The 16,301-nt window shown below is 36.0% G+C and overlaps 1 protein-coding gene across 1 annotated transcript in view; it reads left to right on the top strand.

Annotated features, from left to right (window-relative positions):
- Window positions 1-16,301, top strand: part of KCNH5 (potassium voltage-gated channel subfamily H member 5) — a 259,703-nt gene that overhangs the window by 186,911 nt on the left and 56,491 nt on the right. Inside the window, exon 9 of the mRNA XM_037129143.2 lies at window positions 9,396-9,648. Within this exon, the coding sequence (XP_036985038.2) occupies window positions 9,396-9,648 (253 nt within the window). The remainder of the gene's footprint in view (window positions 1-9,395; window positions 9,649-16,301) is intronic.

Below are 16,301 nucleotides of genomic sequence, written 5' to 3'. Positions count from 1 at the left end.
CATTTAATGCGGAGTTTAAAACTTCTTATAAATTTTAGATATTTATCTCTTGTTGGGTATGTGATTTGCAAGTAAATGTTTTTCCCAGTTTGTAGTTTATCTTTTCATCTTCTTCAAGTTTTATAATCTTATATTTTATACTTAAATCCATAATACATTTTGAGTTAATTTTGATATAAGGCATGAGATGTGGTTAAAGGGTTTTTTGTGTGTACGTTTTTTTTTTGCAAATGTATGTATCTAGATTCTCCAGCACCATTTGTTGTAAAGGCTGTCTTCCCTCCCCACTCTGCTATACTGTCCTCATTACTACAGCTACACAGTATGTTGTAACGTTGGGTAGGTGATTCCTACTGCCTTATTACTTTATCAGTGGTCTTAGCTACTCCAGATACTGTGCCTCCTTATATAAATTTTAGAATAAGCTTATTATCTATCTCAATAGAAAAACTTTTTGGGAATTGCATTAAACACATAATCAATTTGGTAAAAATTGACATATTTACTATGTTGGTTATTCCAATGCATTAAAATGATATATTCCTCCATGAATTTAGATGTTCTTTGATTTCTTTCATCAGCATTTTGTAATTCTCAAGATACAGATCCTGTCTGTGTTCTGTTAGATTCATACCGAACTGTTTCATTTCATGAATTATAAATGATATTATGTTTTTAATTTAGGTTTTCATATGTTCATCATTATGTTTTAGGTTTTTTAATATTTCTTTGGAATTTGGCTCTCCTCTTTTTCTTTTCCTTACAGTAAGCACTCTCACCTCCAGCAAAATTTCTGTGAACCCGCAGTCTTTGATTTGCCATAGGCAGAATCCAGATCATGTTTGCAGGACTTGGGGCCTCTGATAGGGTTCCTTGCAGCATGACGTGACGCCTGAGAGTGCCTGTCACATGTGAGGCCTACATGCTCTGTCACAGTCCATCTATTCTGTTCAAGAATATTTTTACTTACTGTTATTCATGGCTATTTTCTGGATGATAAGAATTTTTATAGGTTTGATTTATGAATGGTGTTATTGACATGTCTGGTTTCTCAGTTATGAAGACATTGATGACAAATATTAATATAAGTAATACACAAACCAAAATTTATTTAGGCCTAATTTTCCCCAAATGCTTTAAATAACGTTAACACAACATGCTATCACAAAAAAACGATAATTTGGTTTCTAGGATATTGTAGAATACTAATGAATTTTAAAGGTATCTCTTAAACTTAAAGATAAGTAAGTATATAAATATGCAGCCTGTTCATAAAATATCCAGTTATGCACTATGAAAAACAGAGACATTTATTGAAGAAGATACAAGAAATATTGTACATAAGACAATGATACCTCAGTCCCCTTCAAAGTAGACACCTTGGGACCTCACACAGTTCTCCCAGTGTCCCTTCCACTGTTCAAAATACTGCAAAATCATTTGTTGGAATCACTATCAGCTGCCCTGTCATATTTTCCTGAATCTCTTTGATGAAATCTCTTCCCTTTTAAAAAAATTTTTATTTATTTAAATATTTATTATTTACTTACTTATTTACTTATTTATTTAAATTGTTCAAGTACAGTTTTCTGCCTTTTACTCTCATCCCAGCCCACCCCCTAGCCCTCCCCACCTCCCTCCCATGTCCACCCCACCTTGTTTTTGTCTCTTCCCTTTCAAAGGTGATTTTAGTTTTGGGAAAATGGATGTTTTGCCAAAAAATTCTAGGTAAGGTGGGATGCATGAGTGGGTGTGCTGTCAGGATGAAGCTGCCAATCACCAGTTGCCCATAGCTGTAGCCTTCTGAATCATCCAAATATTTTCCATGGAGGAATGTTCAAGCTTAATGCAAAATTTGATGCAGATTTATTGTTCTACTTGCTCAGTCATTTTAAATGTGACAGCCACACAGTACACTGAACAGTGCTCACTCAACAGTACCTACTCACCCCACTGACTAGTACAGTGAAGTCCTCATTGTTCACACATGCACATTCCAGTCCACTCTCCTTGGCTGCCAGGTCACATTGATGTTGTACAAACCTTTCTCTTTATATTAACAATGGCTGGACTTTTTCCAGATGGACCTCATATATAAAATAAATATAGATAAATATAGATAAATATAAAATATATAATTTCCCCCATGGAGCTTAGGATGCATGCAAATAAAAAAAGTGACCTTATTTTAGGTACATATGTATGTTCAGCTTTGGAGCCACGTAACAGAAGTGCCCACTCATTTCCTCGTGCTACACTCATTCTTTTAAAGAAGCGGGAAGCTGGGAACCTTCTTTGTTGTAGGTGACTGTAAAAAGATGGTGTCGGGTTGTTTCCAATATTATTTGCACTCTGGATAACTAATAAAATATACTTTAAATACATTTCTAATTTTAGAAACTATGTTCACACATTGAAAAGTATTCTTATTTAATCAAACATATGTACATTAAAAAGGACAAACATGAGGTTAAGAATAGAGAACAGACTGTCTGAATTTCATCAGTCCTAACTTTGAAGTTAGTGGCCCCAAACATCTGCTGATTTAAGAAATTAAAAAATGGTAACAATTGCTATTTTTTTCTTACTCCCTACTGCAAAATCAAGACCATGAAAAACATGATAGTGTTTGTTCTCTGTGTTTTTTAAACAAAAAGCTTAAGCCTCACTTTTGTACTTAAGTCTATTCACAGGAAATTTATCTCTAAAGTGAAACCCACGAGTTTTCACCTATAATCTCTCACTGGTTATAACAGTCTTCTCTTGCTAATATGACCTTTCACTTTTAAATAATGAAAGTTAATTTGCTTTGGTTTTATTTCATTACATTGTTCCTGAGTTAATTCCTTGGAGGTTTTGATAACCCCAGGAGTTGGCAGACTAACATCCAGACATCTGCTCTTCCTTGGTCCACATGGCTGACTCATTATGTCTTTTTTTCTAATAATATGAGCTTTCTTTTCTTTCCATAAAATGGATGAGAATTGAATGCCCGTAGAGAACTTTACTATATTTGTTGGCAGTCTTTGAGCACCTCATTCCCAGGAAATATTGTGAAAATATTTGGTGTTTAAATGTCACTTGGCTGAATCTTCCCACAGATTTTCACTAACTTAATACCAATTAATTGGATTGGCAAGGAGAGATTAATCAACAGTGCATAAATTTAATTGCATCAAAGGAAGTAGTAATTTTGAAGAATGTCAGTGGTAGCTTCAATAATATCATTAATGCATTTATTCCTTTGTCCTAAGAAAGAAAGCAGGGGACTCCTCTTCATTTGTCAATTATTGTTAAAAATAGCTGACACTTCATTACTCCTGATAGAGGATTTTATAGATAATCAATGAAATAATTTACTTTAGAGCAGTAACAGAACTGAAGAGGGAGCCTTATTTAGTTTAGTACTTTTAGACACTTAAAGGGAAACCCTTATTACCCCCATTTTCATATTAGAAATTTATTATAGATTAATTAAAGTGGCCAGTCTGTGGTCCCAGAACTAGGGTATAGTGGTAGGAGATGGCTAAAGACTGACATTCTCTAGCCTTCTATGTCATTACACTGTACAAATCTGTTTCACATAAATTGCCTTTTCTCTTTCAAATGCAAATGGAAGATTTCAGGGGGCTTATTAAAAACACGTAAATACTCTCATACACTACTGGAAGGAGTGTAATTTGGTACACCTTTTCTAAAAGGCAATTTGTCAAGAGACTTAAAAGTTATTTTCTATTTTACCTATTAATTTTACTTCTATAAAAACCTGTTCTTAATGAGATACACGTACTGTACCTGATTTTTTTGTTACAACTTGTTATTTGTTACAACTTGGTTTCTGAAAGAGAAAACTAAAAATCTTAATATCCAATTATAATGCAGTGGTTAAATGAATTGTGTTTCTTTTATAATGGAATATTATGCAGGGATTCAAATCATATTTTAAAATTAGTATTTTATGGCATGGGAAATGATTATATTATAATATTATAATCCTGGGTGATTATAGCAGGAAGTAAAACTTTAGAGATTCAAGTTTTATGAAACTGGTATATAAATATGTGTAAATAATGGAGAAAATTTATTTTTTTCATTTTTTTATGTCTTCCATGTGTAAAGATTATTCAAATACATTTTTAGGTTATTCAAAGAATGAATAAGAGAGAAGATAAAGCTGCCTTCTTTTAACTCTCTCCAGTCAAACATTTCCTCAGAGGATCTTGATTCAACTCATTGGTTTCTAATTAAACTATTTAGGCTCATTCTTCTAAATTTTTTCTAAATCACTGATGCCATAGTGGATGAACGTGATGGAGGAGGGGAACTCAGGAGACTGACATTTATGAAATATTCTTTCTATGCCAATATCTAGCTTAGGTCCTTTTCATAAATATACTAAAACTTATATTTCAGATAAAACGACTGACTTTTGGCAGATAGTAATGGGTTAAATAAATAATTTACTAATGGATCCTTATGTTGTTACCAGTATGCTAAAACATGTAATACATTTATTAGAGGTAAAATTAAAGTGTTTAGAAATTAAAACAACTTTGCAAAGAAATCTAGGCAGTTCTGTGCTGATGGTGGTGGTGACAGTGATTTCCTAATAAATAAACTATGATTTGATTAATTGGACTCTAAATGAATTTTCAGAAATCAGCATTTATATTTTTGTACTATGCAAAGTACCAGAAAATGTCAGAAAGTGCCAGATGATTTATTCCATTCCTGGTTAGCTTCATTGAGGAGCATGGCTTAAGAGTTAGAAGTCAAAGTTTTAGGTTTTACTGGTAATTTATTGAGAGGTCTTGAGGAAATCATATAACCTTGATACTATACAGTCGCCTCATCTGTAAAATAGGACACTGGACTAGGAACAGAGATTTTTCAAGCTATCCCTGACTGGAAGCTCCAGGGAGGCAGGCACTAGGAGAGTTTTTGCTTGTGATCCAGATGGCCTGTGTAGTAGCCAGCATGTAACCTAACACATATGTAGCACTCAATAGCTATGAGTTAAATGAATGACTGAAAACGCCCCTGGAAAGCCCTGCCTGGGAGTCTCCCTTCCCATCAGAGCTTCACCTCGCATAATTCTGCTTGTATCAGCTTTACATTGGGCATAAGGTAGTACTTCATTAAAAACCAAAGAATGACTTTACTATTGAAAATAAACATTTGAAATCATTAAAGTCCTTTGAACGCTGTGACAGTTTAATCTTACTATTGTGTGCTTTTATTATTATTATTTTTTAAAGATTTTTATTTATCTTTAGAGGGGAAGGGAAGGAGAGAGGAGGAGAAACATCAATGTATGGTTGCCTTTCGCGCATCCCCTGCTGGGAACTGGCCTGCAGGGAACTGGCCTGCAACCCAGGCATGTGCCCTGACTGAGAATTGAACCGAGATAGTCTGGTTCACAGGCCCACGCTCAACCCACTGAGCTACACCAACCAGGGCTGTTATTATTTTTAAAACAATATAGATCACAACACTTCTTATTTCCCTCTCTACACACTACCAAGTTCTGTGAGAGAGCTGTGTGTATGTTGAATTTATGGCACGGAAAGATGGTCTGTGCTTGGTGGATGGATCAGAGTTGACTGGGCAGAGAAGGGGATGATGGGGCATGCCAGTCAGAAGGAAGAGCGTGGACAAAGGCAGAGTCATGAGAGAGTATGGCAGGGGAGGGAGAGGTGAGAAATGTCATGTGATTGAATGCAGGGTTGGAGCAAGGTAGTAAGGGGTGCATCTGAAGGAGGGTCCCATCATAAAGAGCCTTGTATGCTTGGTTAGGACTTTGGCTTTACTTGGGGAAGCAAGCCGTTGGATATTTTAGGGAAGTGAGATAACATGATCGTATTTGTGTTGTACTAAGGGTTCTTTAGTTCCAGTGTTGAGGTTAGATCTTTGGAGCCAGAGGGATGTCTGTTAAGATACCTCTTAATCTGGAACTGGAATTTTAAAAGAGTTTTCTTTGTCAGACCATGGCATAATTTTTTTCAGGGCTTGTTTACAGAATTCTAAAATGATTCCTTATATGCAACCATAGCTCTTCCAAAGAGAAAACTTATTGTCTCAATTAAGAATCTAATTTTATACATATCCTGGTATGGAGAGGGGATAAATAATCAATCTGAAGACAAACAGAAGTCAGTTGAACTTGAATATTTTCTATTGGAGTGTAATTTCATTTGTTTATGACTATGAGATCCCTGTTAGGGAACTGACAAGACACCGGATGTGACATTCAAGGCAGAGTACATTGAAATTGGGATTAATGGACCAGGTCTTAGTGTCATCTTGAATTAGAATTTTATTTCATCACTTAAAACTAAATCTTTACTACCTAAGACATTTATCAGTGTTTTCATTTATAGAAAAAAATAATACTGTACTCATATCTGAATGACAGATGTACTGTGTAAGGCATATGCTCTGTCTAGGAATGGGGAAAGAGCCGGTGTGGCTTTGGCCTACTTTAAGACAAGTTTTAACTTTCAGTTTATGACATCTGCACTTCGGTCTATTCCATCAGGCAAAGGAATGAATCTGTCATAAGTGAAGTAAAACAAAAAAGGAAAGATGCACTTAAAATAATAAAAGTCCTCTTTTGATACACTACTAAACACAGGATGTTGCTAACATTGGAAGATTTCACTTGCAGCATGAATCCTGAAAGAAATAATTAAGAAGACATAAAATGACTATTATCAAAATGAATCTAAAACAATAAAAATCCTTTAAGGTAAATGGGATAGAAATGGGATAACCCATTTTTTCCATTAAGCTCTTCAGTGTAATGTTAATGTGTATGTATTTTAAAATTATTTTTACTTTTTTGCTTTCCTAGCACTAATTTTATTTTCAACTTGAGATATCTCTAGGTTCATGCTGAAATATATCCTTAATCGTGCCTGGAATCTCATCAGATAGCCACGATACAGAATTTAGACAAGGGTAGAAAATGAAAAATAGCAAATCGCTTTTGTAGGGAGCTAAAGTGACAATAAACTTTGTAGGAACACTCATTTGTGATGAGGATGATAAAAAACAGCATTTCTTTAGCTCTTGCCATGTACAAGGCTAAACTGGGCTAAAGTTTTATTTAATTCCTGTAATGAGCCTATGAAATAAACACTATCAACCTATTTCACAAATGTTTAGAGAGATTAAATAACGAGTTATAGAGGTACTGATAGATTTTGTATACCTTAGGTTACAGAGGTAGTACATGATAGATTTGCACCCAGACCTGTGTCCTCTTGAGCCCAATCTAAGGGTGCCCTAAGTCATAAGTAGTGACTTCTCAGCAGCACATGCCCCATGTCACCTGGCCACACCCTGTCTTTTTTCTCATTGTATTATAATTGTCTCTTTACATGCCTACCTCTCCCTACTACCTGGTTAGCTCCTCCAAGGCAAATACAATATCTTACTTCTTCTAGTTCCATGGGGCTTAATGTAGTGTTGTGCCCCACAGAAGAAACCCAGTGAGTGCCTACTGAATGACTAAGTTGTCAGAGGTCACTAAAAGTTGAAGAAAACATTACATTATTATGGAAAACAATGGATGAGGAAAGAAAGTGTCAATTGTTCCTGAAGCTCTTGTTAGGTATTATTTTCTTCCAAGGTGAGCTTTTTCAGAAAGCCAGGTGAGCTGATTGCTATTGCTGATAGGAATTCAAAGGAGTATAACCCCACCCCCCACAGAGATACTAAGTACCACATTTTTTGGATTATAAAATGTACCCTCCAATTTGTGAGGAATAATGGTTGTTAATGCTGCTGTTGAGTTCTGTTTACATTTACGTTGGTGAAATATGTTACTTATGTTATTAAATACTTTACCACATTTTTTGCTTCAAAAATTTCCCCTATTTTCCTCCTCTAAAACCTAGGTGTGTCTTATGGTCCAGCAAATACCGTATGTGAACTGATATATACAGCTTTAGGAGAGGTCAAAGACAGGGGTATGGAAAGCATAATTTAATTAATGATCTTTACATTTATGATAGGCTTGTCTTTTACACAGGGAAGTAACCAATTTTTCATTGATAGTGAGCTCCAAATAAAAAGAATAATCAGGCCCTGCCTGGTGTATCTCTGTAAATTGAGTGCCGGCCTGGGAACCAAAGGGTCACTGGTTCGATTCCCAGTCAGGACACATGCCTGGGTTGTGGGCCAGGTCCCCAGTAGGGGGTGCTCAAGAGGCAACCATACATTAATGTTTCTCTCCTCTTTTTCCCTCCCTTCCCCTCTGTCTATCAAAATAAATAAAATCTTTTTAAAAAGAACAATCAGGGGATTATTTTAAGTTTTAGGTAATTTTTAAAGGTTAATGTGAAATTAGTATAAGAAAGAAAATTATTTTATATTAAAACATTATTCAGTATAATTTAGACTTCATCTTGAGGGATTTAAAGCCTAGCAAAGAAAATCATTTCTGATTATAAGAAATAGTTTACCGAGGGGATTGGGAGAAGATTCTAAGTGAGTTTGCACATGCATCTTTAAAGTGGGTGATACTGACTTCTGTAATCACATCTTGCTTGATGATGATCTGATTAAATATGATGATAATGTCCATTTTAATCTGGGTCTTTAATTGCCCTGTCTGAAAGCTATTGGCAATGAAAGCTCTATAACCCCGACTCTTCTAAAGGATGCCTAGAGCTTGGGTTCTGCAGTTGCCCTCAGCAGTCTTTAGGAGTCAGAAGCCAAATGCAAGAGCTGCCAGCAAAATGATGCGCCCACTTTGCCGGCATTGACATTTGCAGTTGCCTAAACCCTACAGAAGGCCAGTGAATACACTTTTCACTTCCTGGACATAAATGCATCTGTAAAATGAACAATTCAGAGTGGGGAAAAAACACATATAAAGTGGAGTCACATCAGCCAGTGACAGCATGTGAAGTCGCAAAGGTGCTTTTGTTGATTGTGTTTTCTTATAACTGGTTTCTACAAATCTACCTTCAGTGTGGAATAAAGAACATTATCCTGAATTTTCATTTAGTCATAAAACATTCTAAAACTGAAACTATACAAAAATGAATGTTAATGCCCTATTGTAGTTGGCTCTTGGGTGCAGTTACATTACATATTTTTCTGAGACTCTCCCTGACCACCTCGAGGCTGTTCTATGGAGAGATCCACACCCCTCTCAAAGCCTCACAGTGCGGGACTGTATCGTGATAGTCCATATGCTCATCAGCCCATCTCACTGGATTATCTGGTCTTTGAGAGTAGAGCTGTGTCTTACAACTTTTCCTTCAGAGTATCTGGTACAGTGTGTTGCAGACTTTGTCATAGTCAATAAACATTTATTGCACGACTTTTTCTGAAATAGCCACTTTCTCTTTTCTTCTCACTTATTTATCTTTCACTTTCCTCAGGTTCTGTCTATCTGCCCCAAGGACATGAGAGCTGATATCTGTGTTCATCTCAACCGGAAGGTTTTTAATGAACATCCCGCTTTTCGATTGGCCAGCGATGGGTGCCTGCGCGCCTTGGCGGTAGAATTCCAAACTATTCACTGTGCTCCTGGGGACCTCATTTACCACGCCGGAGAAAGTGTGGATGCCCTCTGCTTTGTGGTGTCAGGATCCTTGGAAGTCATCCAGGATGATGAGGTGGTGGCTATTTTAGGTACTGTGAACTTTCCTAATGTAGTAGCAAATGCGTAACAGTTTTAGAGATTTTCACTTCTCGGGTTTCTTAAAAGAAATTTCCTTTGCTTGCTGACTTCAGAAATTGGGTCACTAATGAGATGATGAATCTCAATGAAAACTAGTAATGCTACTTCAGCAAGGAACATTAGTATTTGTCACAGCTCAATGGGCTGCATGAGGGTTTGATAAAACTTTCTTTGGCAACAATAGGATAGTACCTTTTAGACCAGAGCTGGTCATAGCCTTACCTGGCTGAGCCTCCATGTTGATGAGTGTGAAAATGGCTTGGGGAATTAATCCAGGATGTTACTTTTAGAGGGGCAATAGAAGCTGTCTAATTCAACACTTTCTTTTAAAGATGAGCAAAGGGAGGCCCCACAAGTGTAGCCACTTGCCCAGCTCGTTAGTAAATGAGTCAGAGCTTGAGTTGAGATCATTTACTCTAAATCTTTTTACCGAATCCTAGTGGACCTAAGTGGCGAGCTGAAAGTGGTAAGGAGATAAATGAATTTGACCCACTATATTGGAGTAATCACAATGTAAATAAATTTAGGATTTTAAAGCTGGTTCTGTCCGTTCACCAACCAGGAAAACTATTTGGTTAATAAATTTATTCTATAATTCAGAGACCTGCTAGTTAGTTGTACTAGCAAAAAAAGCAGTGACAATGCATATAAATGACAATTTAAAAAAATTCATGTTTGGGGACAGTGTAATATATACATATTGTTATAACAAATGCTAAATGATATTTTAGATTATTTTTGCTCAAATATCAGCAGCAGGCACATGAAGTTCACATAGATATATAAGGAAACAATAATGAGGTCAGAGGAGAATCAACCATGTTTTTTTCCTCAAGTAAAATAAGTTAGAATTGCAGGTTGTCAACTCCCTTTTGATCACATTTTCCTGGTTTGTGTCTCATGAAAAATGAGCTCAATTTTAAAGTACTGGGTTTTTTAGCTTCTGAGGTCAACATAGCATAGCTTGAATGCCACTTAACTCTCGTAAGTACAAGATTGGTTGATGTATTTCAGCAACTGCAAAAGCGAACTCTAGCACAAGAAATGGAGAAATGATTTCAAAAAGCATAATTGCCTGGCAAAGACAGAATGGAGAACCTAGAAACAGTGACCCGACCCCTCACAGGAAAACAGGTTCTGTAAAATTGGTAAGAGCTGGAGAAAATGGTTCAGGGTCACAAATGACTGAACACTGTTGTTGGTAAACCTTTTCTTATCTGTTTAGAAATAATATTATAGTTACCATTAAATTTCAATTAATAACTTTTAATTTTATTTTTTTTTGCAAGAAAAATCCACACAGCATTTTAGAGTCAGCCCTGGGGGTGTATTTAATGCCACTTAGTGCTTATTTTGCTTTGTTTCCCGGAATATAAGGGGGTTGTATATAATCTTTCATACAAGGTGTACATTTTGCTAGAACAATCCTTTGTAGTGTATACATACTACGACCATTCTTGTTTACTTAAAGAAGAGGATAAAACACAAGCCCCAAACAGGTGTGTTTTCTTTTCCTGCACATTCATGTCGATGGTGGTTGGGCAAACAGATATCAAATATATTACAGTGATGTGAGAACCATTGTGATAAATTACCTCAGCTGTGTACTCATTGCCATTTGCTTTGCCCCATATTCTTCGTCACGGCTTCATCTCCGTAACTTCTTTTCTTAAAAACAAAAAATTGGAGAAAGCCCTGACTGCAGTCTGGGTCTGCTAAGCTGCAATCATTTGCTCAGTGAGAGAGACAAAATGCGTTTTCTTTTTCTTTTAAAATCAAATGGTAGCTGGTTTTGCTCAGTGACACAGTAAAAATGAACACAGGGCCTCTGGGTATTGGACCAATCTCATCACATATCTGTCACATTTTATTTCCTTGAGTGTGTGCTTTTTGTTTATCCCCTCAAAAATCTTGGGATTCAGAGACTTTTCATTTCTGGGCTTAATGAGTCAAGTTATTTGTACACCTACCTCTCTGGCAAACTTTTGTTTTTTCCACGGGCCTCTAACAAATATTAGTTCCACCAAAAAGCAGTCAGAAGGTTTTCATTTTTTAAAAAAATGTTTTGACCTGGAAGTGATCTCCTCAAGACAGAAGTAGACAATACTGGTGGGGGTGACACCACGCTGACAGAGGTGTGGGCAGGCTGGTGGGGTTGCATCTGTGTAGTGGGACCCATCAAAGTCCCTGCACTCCACCAGTCTATGCTTTGGATCATCTAGGAGGAGACAGATGCAGAGACAAATGTAGGGAACTCGTCCCAGTGTTGAGCTTTCCTCCAGTCTGGGTTTAGTGGAGAGGCAATCTGAGGGGATTGTACACAGGATTGTGGACTCCTGGTGACTTTGTGCAGGAGACCAGTATGAAGCTGCAAGAGAGAGATGACTGCACATCATGCCCCGGAGAGCACACCGGCCATGGCCCAGACTCATGCTGTATTCACACCATTTGCAGGTTTTGTCTTTCAGGCAGCTGAAGCTAGGTGCCCGCTGCTGCCTGTGCTTTGCTTGAAGGGCCTGGAAACTGCTAGGAGGGCCCTCCCTAACCAAGCCAGCAGGTCATCAGACCAGCTCCATGTTGTGCCTTCTCCATGTGGATTCCGCTGGGAATGCATGCTTTCAGATTTTTCTAAATCAGAAATACTTTATTTTATGATTAAAATTAGGGGAATATTTTTTTAATGCTCAAGATTGCTTAATATTTTAAGAAAGGGAGAGGAAAATAGTTACTCCTGATATTTTGATGATGTCCATTCCTTTCCAGCTCCTCCTGTTTTGCTTCTTCTCCTTACTCTCCTCTCCTCCCCTCTTTTTCCTCCTCCTTCTTCCAAATTTTTGGTGGTATTTTACTTTTGGAATAATTACAAACTTAGTGAAAAGTTCCAAGAATTATCAGGGTGCAAAGGTTGATACATATCTTTAGGTTTTCTACCTTAAGTTAGGTCTTCTTATTTTTTCTTCTTCTTGATCTATCTTTTAATAGAGAGTGGCATGTTAAAGTATCGTATTATTAATGTGCTTTATGTATGTCTCCTCGAACTTTCTGTAGTTTGTGCTTTATAGTGGTTGTTGCTGTGTTATTTGGTGTGCAGATATTTATAACCATTCTATCTTCATCGTGAATTGTGGCTTTGAACATTGAAATATGTCCTTGTTCATCTTGTCTAATAATTTTTTTGCCTTGTAAGGGTTAAACAGAAATAGTATCCCTAACCTCTGAGTACATTTGGAAAAATGAGACTTTGTCAACATTGATCTGATAGGAGAAATAAGCAGGCTTTGCCCTGTCTTAATACCGATTCGTTTGCCAGTTGAAAGGTACAGAAGGGAGGTCATTTTAAAGTTAATTAAGATCTTTGAATTCAAAAAACAGGTGCAGTTTCATCCTTTGGATCCTTGCCTCTAAACAGTCTCTTGGGAGGTACATAATTCTTTAGTGTGTCAAAACCCTAAGGTGTTTAATGAATAAGCTCTGAAGCGTAACTAATTAATGGAAAGATTAAAAATGTAGTCAACAAATACCTTCTTTTTTTTTTAACACTGAAAGATGGCTTCAAGATGGTTTTCTAAATAGGGCATATAAAGATAATTGCAGTTCATGTCTTTTTTCAACTTGAAGTTCTTTCAGTTCTTCCACCTCCACTTTTTTGACCTTCCCATTTTTTATGAAACACAAAGAATTCTAAATTAAGTTCATGATGCATGCATAATATTTCATATTCTTTAATATCTTCTTGCTTTTTTGTTCCTACCCTATAATTACCTAATGTGAACAGATTTATCAGTATGGCTAAAATAGCCAGGTTACTTCCAAGTGACTCAACCAAATACATAGTACCTTTCAGAGACTATAAAAATGGCATTTCCCTATTAACAATAGACCTGCTTCTAAGATATTTGTTTTGTTACTGTTACAGTTTGTCAATATTGCTGTGTTTACTAATTGTTAGAATCATAGGATTGGAGTAATTAGTCTTTTTTCCTCCAGTGAGTATAATAGTGTCTTATTTATGTATTTATTTATTTATCTATAATGTTTTTATTGTTGTTCAATTACAATTGTCCCCATTTTTATCCCATTACTCTCCTCTGCCCTCCCCTCCCCTCTCACATTCAGTTCTCCCCTCTCTGTTGTCTTTGTCCATCGGTCCTTTATACATGTTCCTTGATTTGACCCTTCCCCTTCTTTCCCCCGTCATCCCTCTCCATCTTCCCCTCTGGTCACTGTCAGTTTGTTCTTTATTTCCATGTGTCTGGTTCTATTTTACTTGCTTGTTTGTTTTGTTGATTATCTAACACAATCTGTATCTAAGTATTTTAATTTTAACTTCAAATTCTCAAAAGATCTGTGCTTGTTCATATACATTTTGGATAGAGAGGTTAGTTATTAAGTGGGGGGAAGGGAACATCATGAGGAAGGAAAAGACAGAATTAAATGAACTTCATAGTGTAAAAAAGTATTTCCTAGTACTAAGGTTGAGATTCCATTTAATAATTAGAATCAGTCCATGTCTTATAAATATCTGTGCATTGTCAAGGAAAACTTATAAATTATGGTTCTCAGAATTAAGAGCCTGCTTCTTATTTTTATTGCAAAAAGAAAAAAATCTGAGATGTGAATGAATAATATTTTGCTATTTTGAGAAACTGTGAAAATGTGACTTTTATTCTGCACTTTAGATTTCTTCCTGCATACTTGCTATTAGTTGTCAAGTGCTTCACACTTTAAATAGCTAACAGAATTTATCCCAAGCCCCAGGATTTTTTTCGCATCTACATTTCTGTGTTTTGAAATACTGAACTATGCACCGGGTAGGTTTGCTCTATATATTATGATGATGAACTTAGTTAATTCAGACATTAACTAAGGGCAAACTTTATGGCATTTTTGGTAAAAAAAAAAATGCATACTTGTATTGCTTTAAACTTCCCAAGTTGTGATTATAACATCACTTATCCATGGTTCAAATGGTACACTTAAGAGTTCCTCAGCCTGCAGATTAAACTCAAACACTGCCTTCTCTGTGTGGTCTTTTTCTGATTCCCCTAAAATCCAAAAACAGTGCGTGCCCATGTGTGTATGCTTTGCCTATCCTGGTCTGGCAGAACTTTTCTCCTCCTATTTTGTAGATTTTTTTTTGCATGTCTCTCTGACTTACAAAATTAGACTCTTAAGAGCAGGATTTTTGTTTCTTGCATGTCTCTATCCCTGCATGGCACATGTTCCAGCTTAAGAAGAGCATTAGGACACTGGATGCATTGATTCAATGGGCTGAATAGGGTAGCCATCCTTTCTCCCATATGTGAAATTATGTGACTTAGTTATAATATGGACATTATGATAGGCATCAACTCCAAATGCTTTCCTGGGAAAAGAAAGCAGAAGAATTTCAAGATATAACTTTTTCAATTTAGTCTTTATCTTGGATTTTTAATAATATGCTATAACTTCCTTGATTTGGGCACATGTTTGGGTTTCTATTTATAACCAATGTGTTCTTAATGCCAATAGTGCCAAACTCAGAATTAGCAACCTGTGTCTTACCATATAATCTGCCTTCTTAAAGGTGGTTACCATAATTTCTTACCAATGTAAGGATACTGTCTATTTTTTTACAAGTACTTAAGAAGAGTTAGTTGGCTCACTCTGTGTGTGTGTAAAAAAATCTGTAAGCTACATTAGTAGCTTATTTTTAGTAGATAAGAATTATTTACCTATGGGGATGGTTGGGGTGAGGGGAGTGGTGGAGGGAAAATGGGAACAACTGTACTCGAACAACAATAAAATGTGAAAAAAGAAAAAAAGATTTATTTACCTATCTAAAAGTGTCTACAAGTTTATATTCAATATACTGGTAATTTTTCAATAGAATGATCTTGGATGTTGATCACTGAAGATTGCCAGGCATCCATTCTAAATGTTTGAGAAGATTCTATGCTAATCCCCTGATATAATTCCTTAATTTTAGTACACATCATCTTGTTATTTTTGTTCTTTCCCTTGAAAATATTACTTTATAACACTTGCTGTAGATACTCAAAGCTCTTAAAATTGTATAATTTAAAAATTCATAGTATTGTTCATTTACAAATGAATACATATTGTGCGTATGTATTCATACTAAAGTTTATGAGTCTACTGCAATAATCAATTATAGTGAAGGGCTACCTAATAAACAAAATAGATTAAGTCTGTTCTAGAGAAGGATCATCAAATAGAACCACCACTATAACCCCATATACACTCCCAAGAAACCACCTAAGTAAACTTCAAATGATAAACTTTTCAAGACTTGTTGGCTATATTAGACAGCTGTACACACTAATGAATAACTGAGATAATTTATATGCATTCATTGAATCCATGTCATTAACTCACCAAATAAAGTGCTTCACATTTTTTAGAACACTCTGGCTATAAAACCAGCACCTCAGAGGATCATAATCTCCAAGCATGCCATTATCCATAGTACTCCTTTAATTATGGTGTAATGCTGTTTTTATCTTGTCTTTAAATTTTCCATTACCTACTCTATGAAACTTTCACATTTGCTTCTATTTTACAGTCCTGTTTTCTGTGGTTTAGAAGGGACATACTTCATACG

This window comes from Artibeus jamaicensis, unplaced genomic scaffold, assembly GCF_021234435.1.
Source record: "Artibeus jamaicensis isolate MK-2021 breed Jamaican fruit bat unplaced genomic scaffold, CSHL_Jam_final contig_851, whole genome shotgun sequence".
Taxonomy (NCBI): domain Eukaryota; kingdom Metazoa; phylum Chordata; class Mammalia; order Chiroptera; family Phyllostomidae; genus Artibeus; species Artibeus jamaicensis.
The sequence above is the reverse complement of the archived record's forward strand: the minus strand, read 5'-3'. Positions and strand labels throughout refer to the sequence as shown.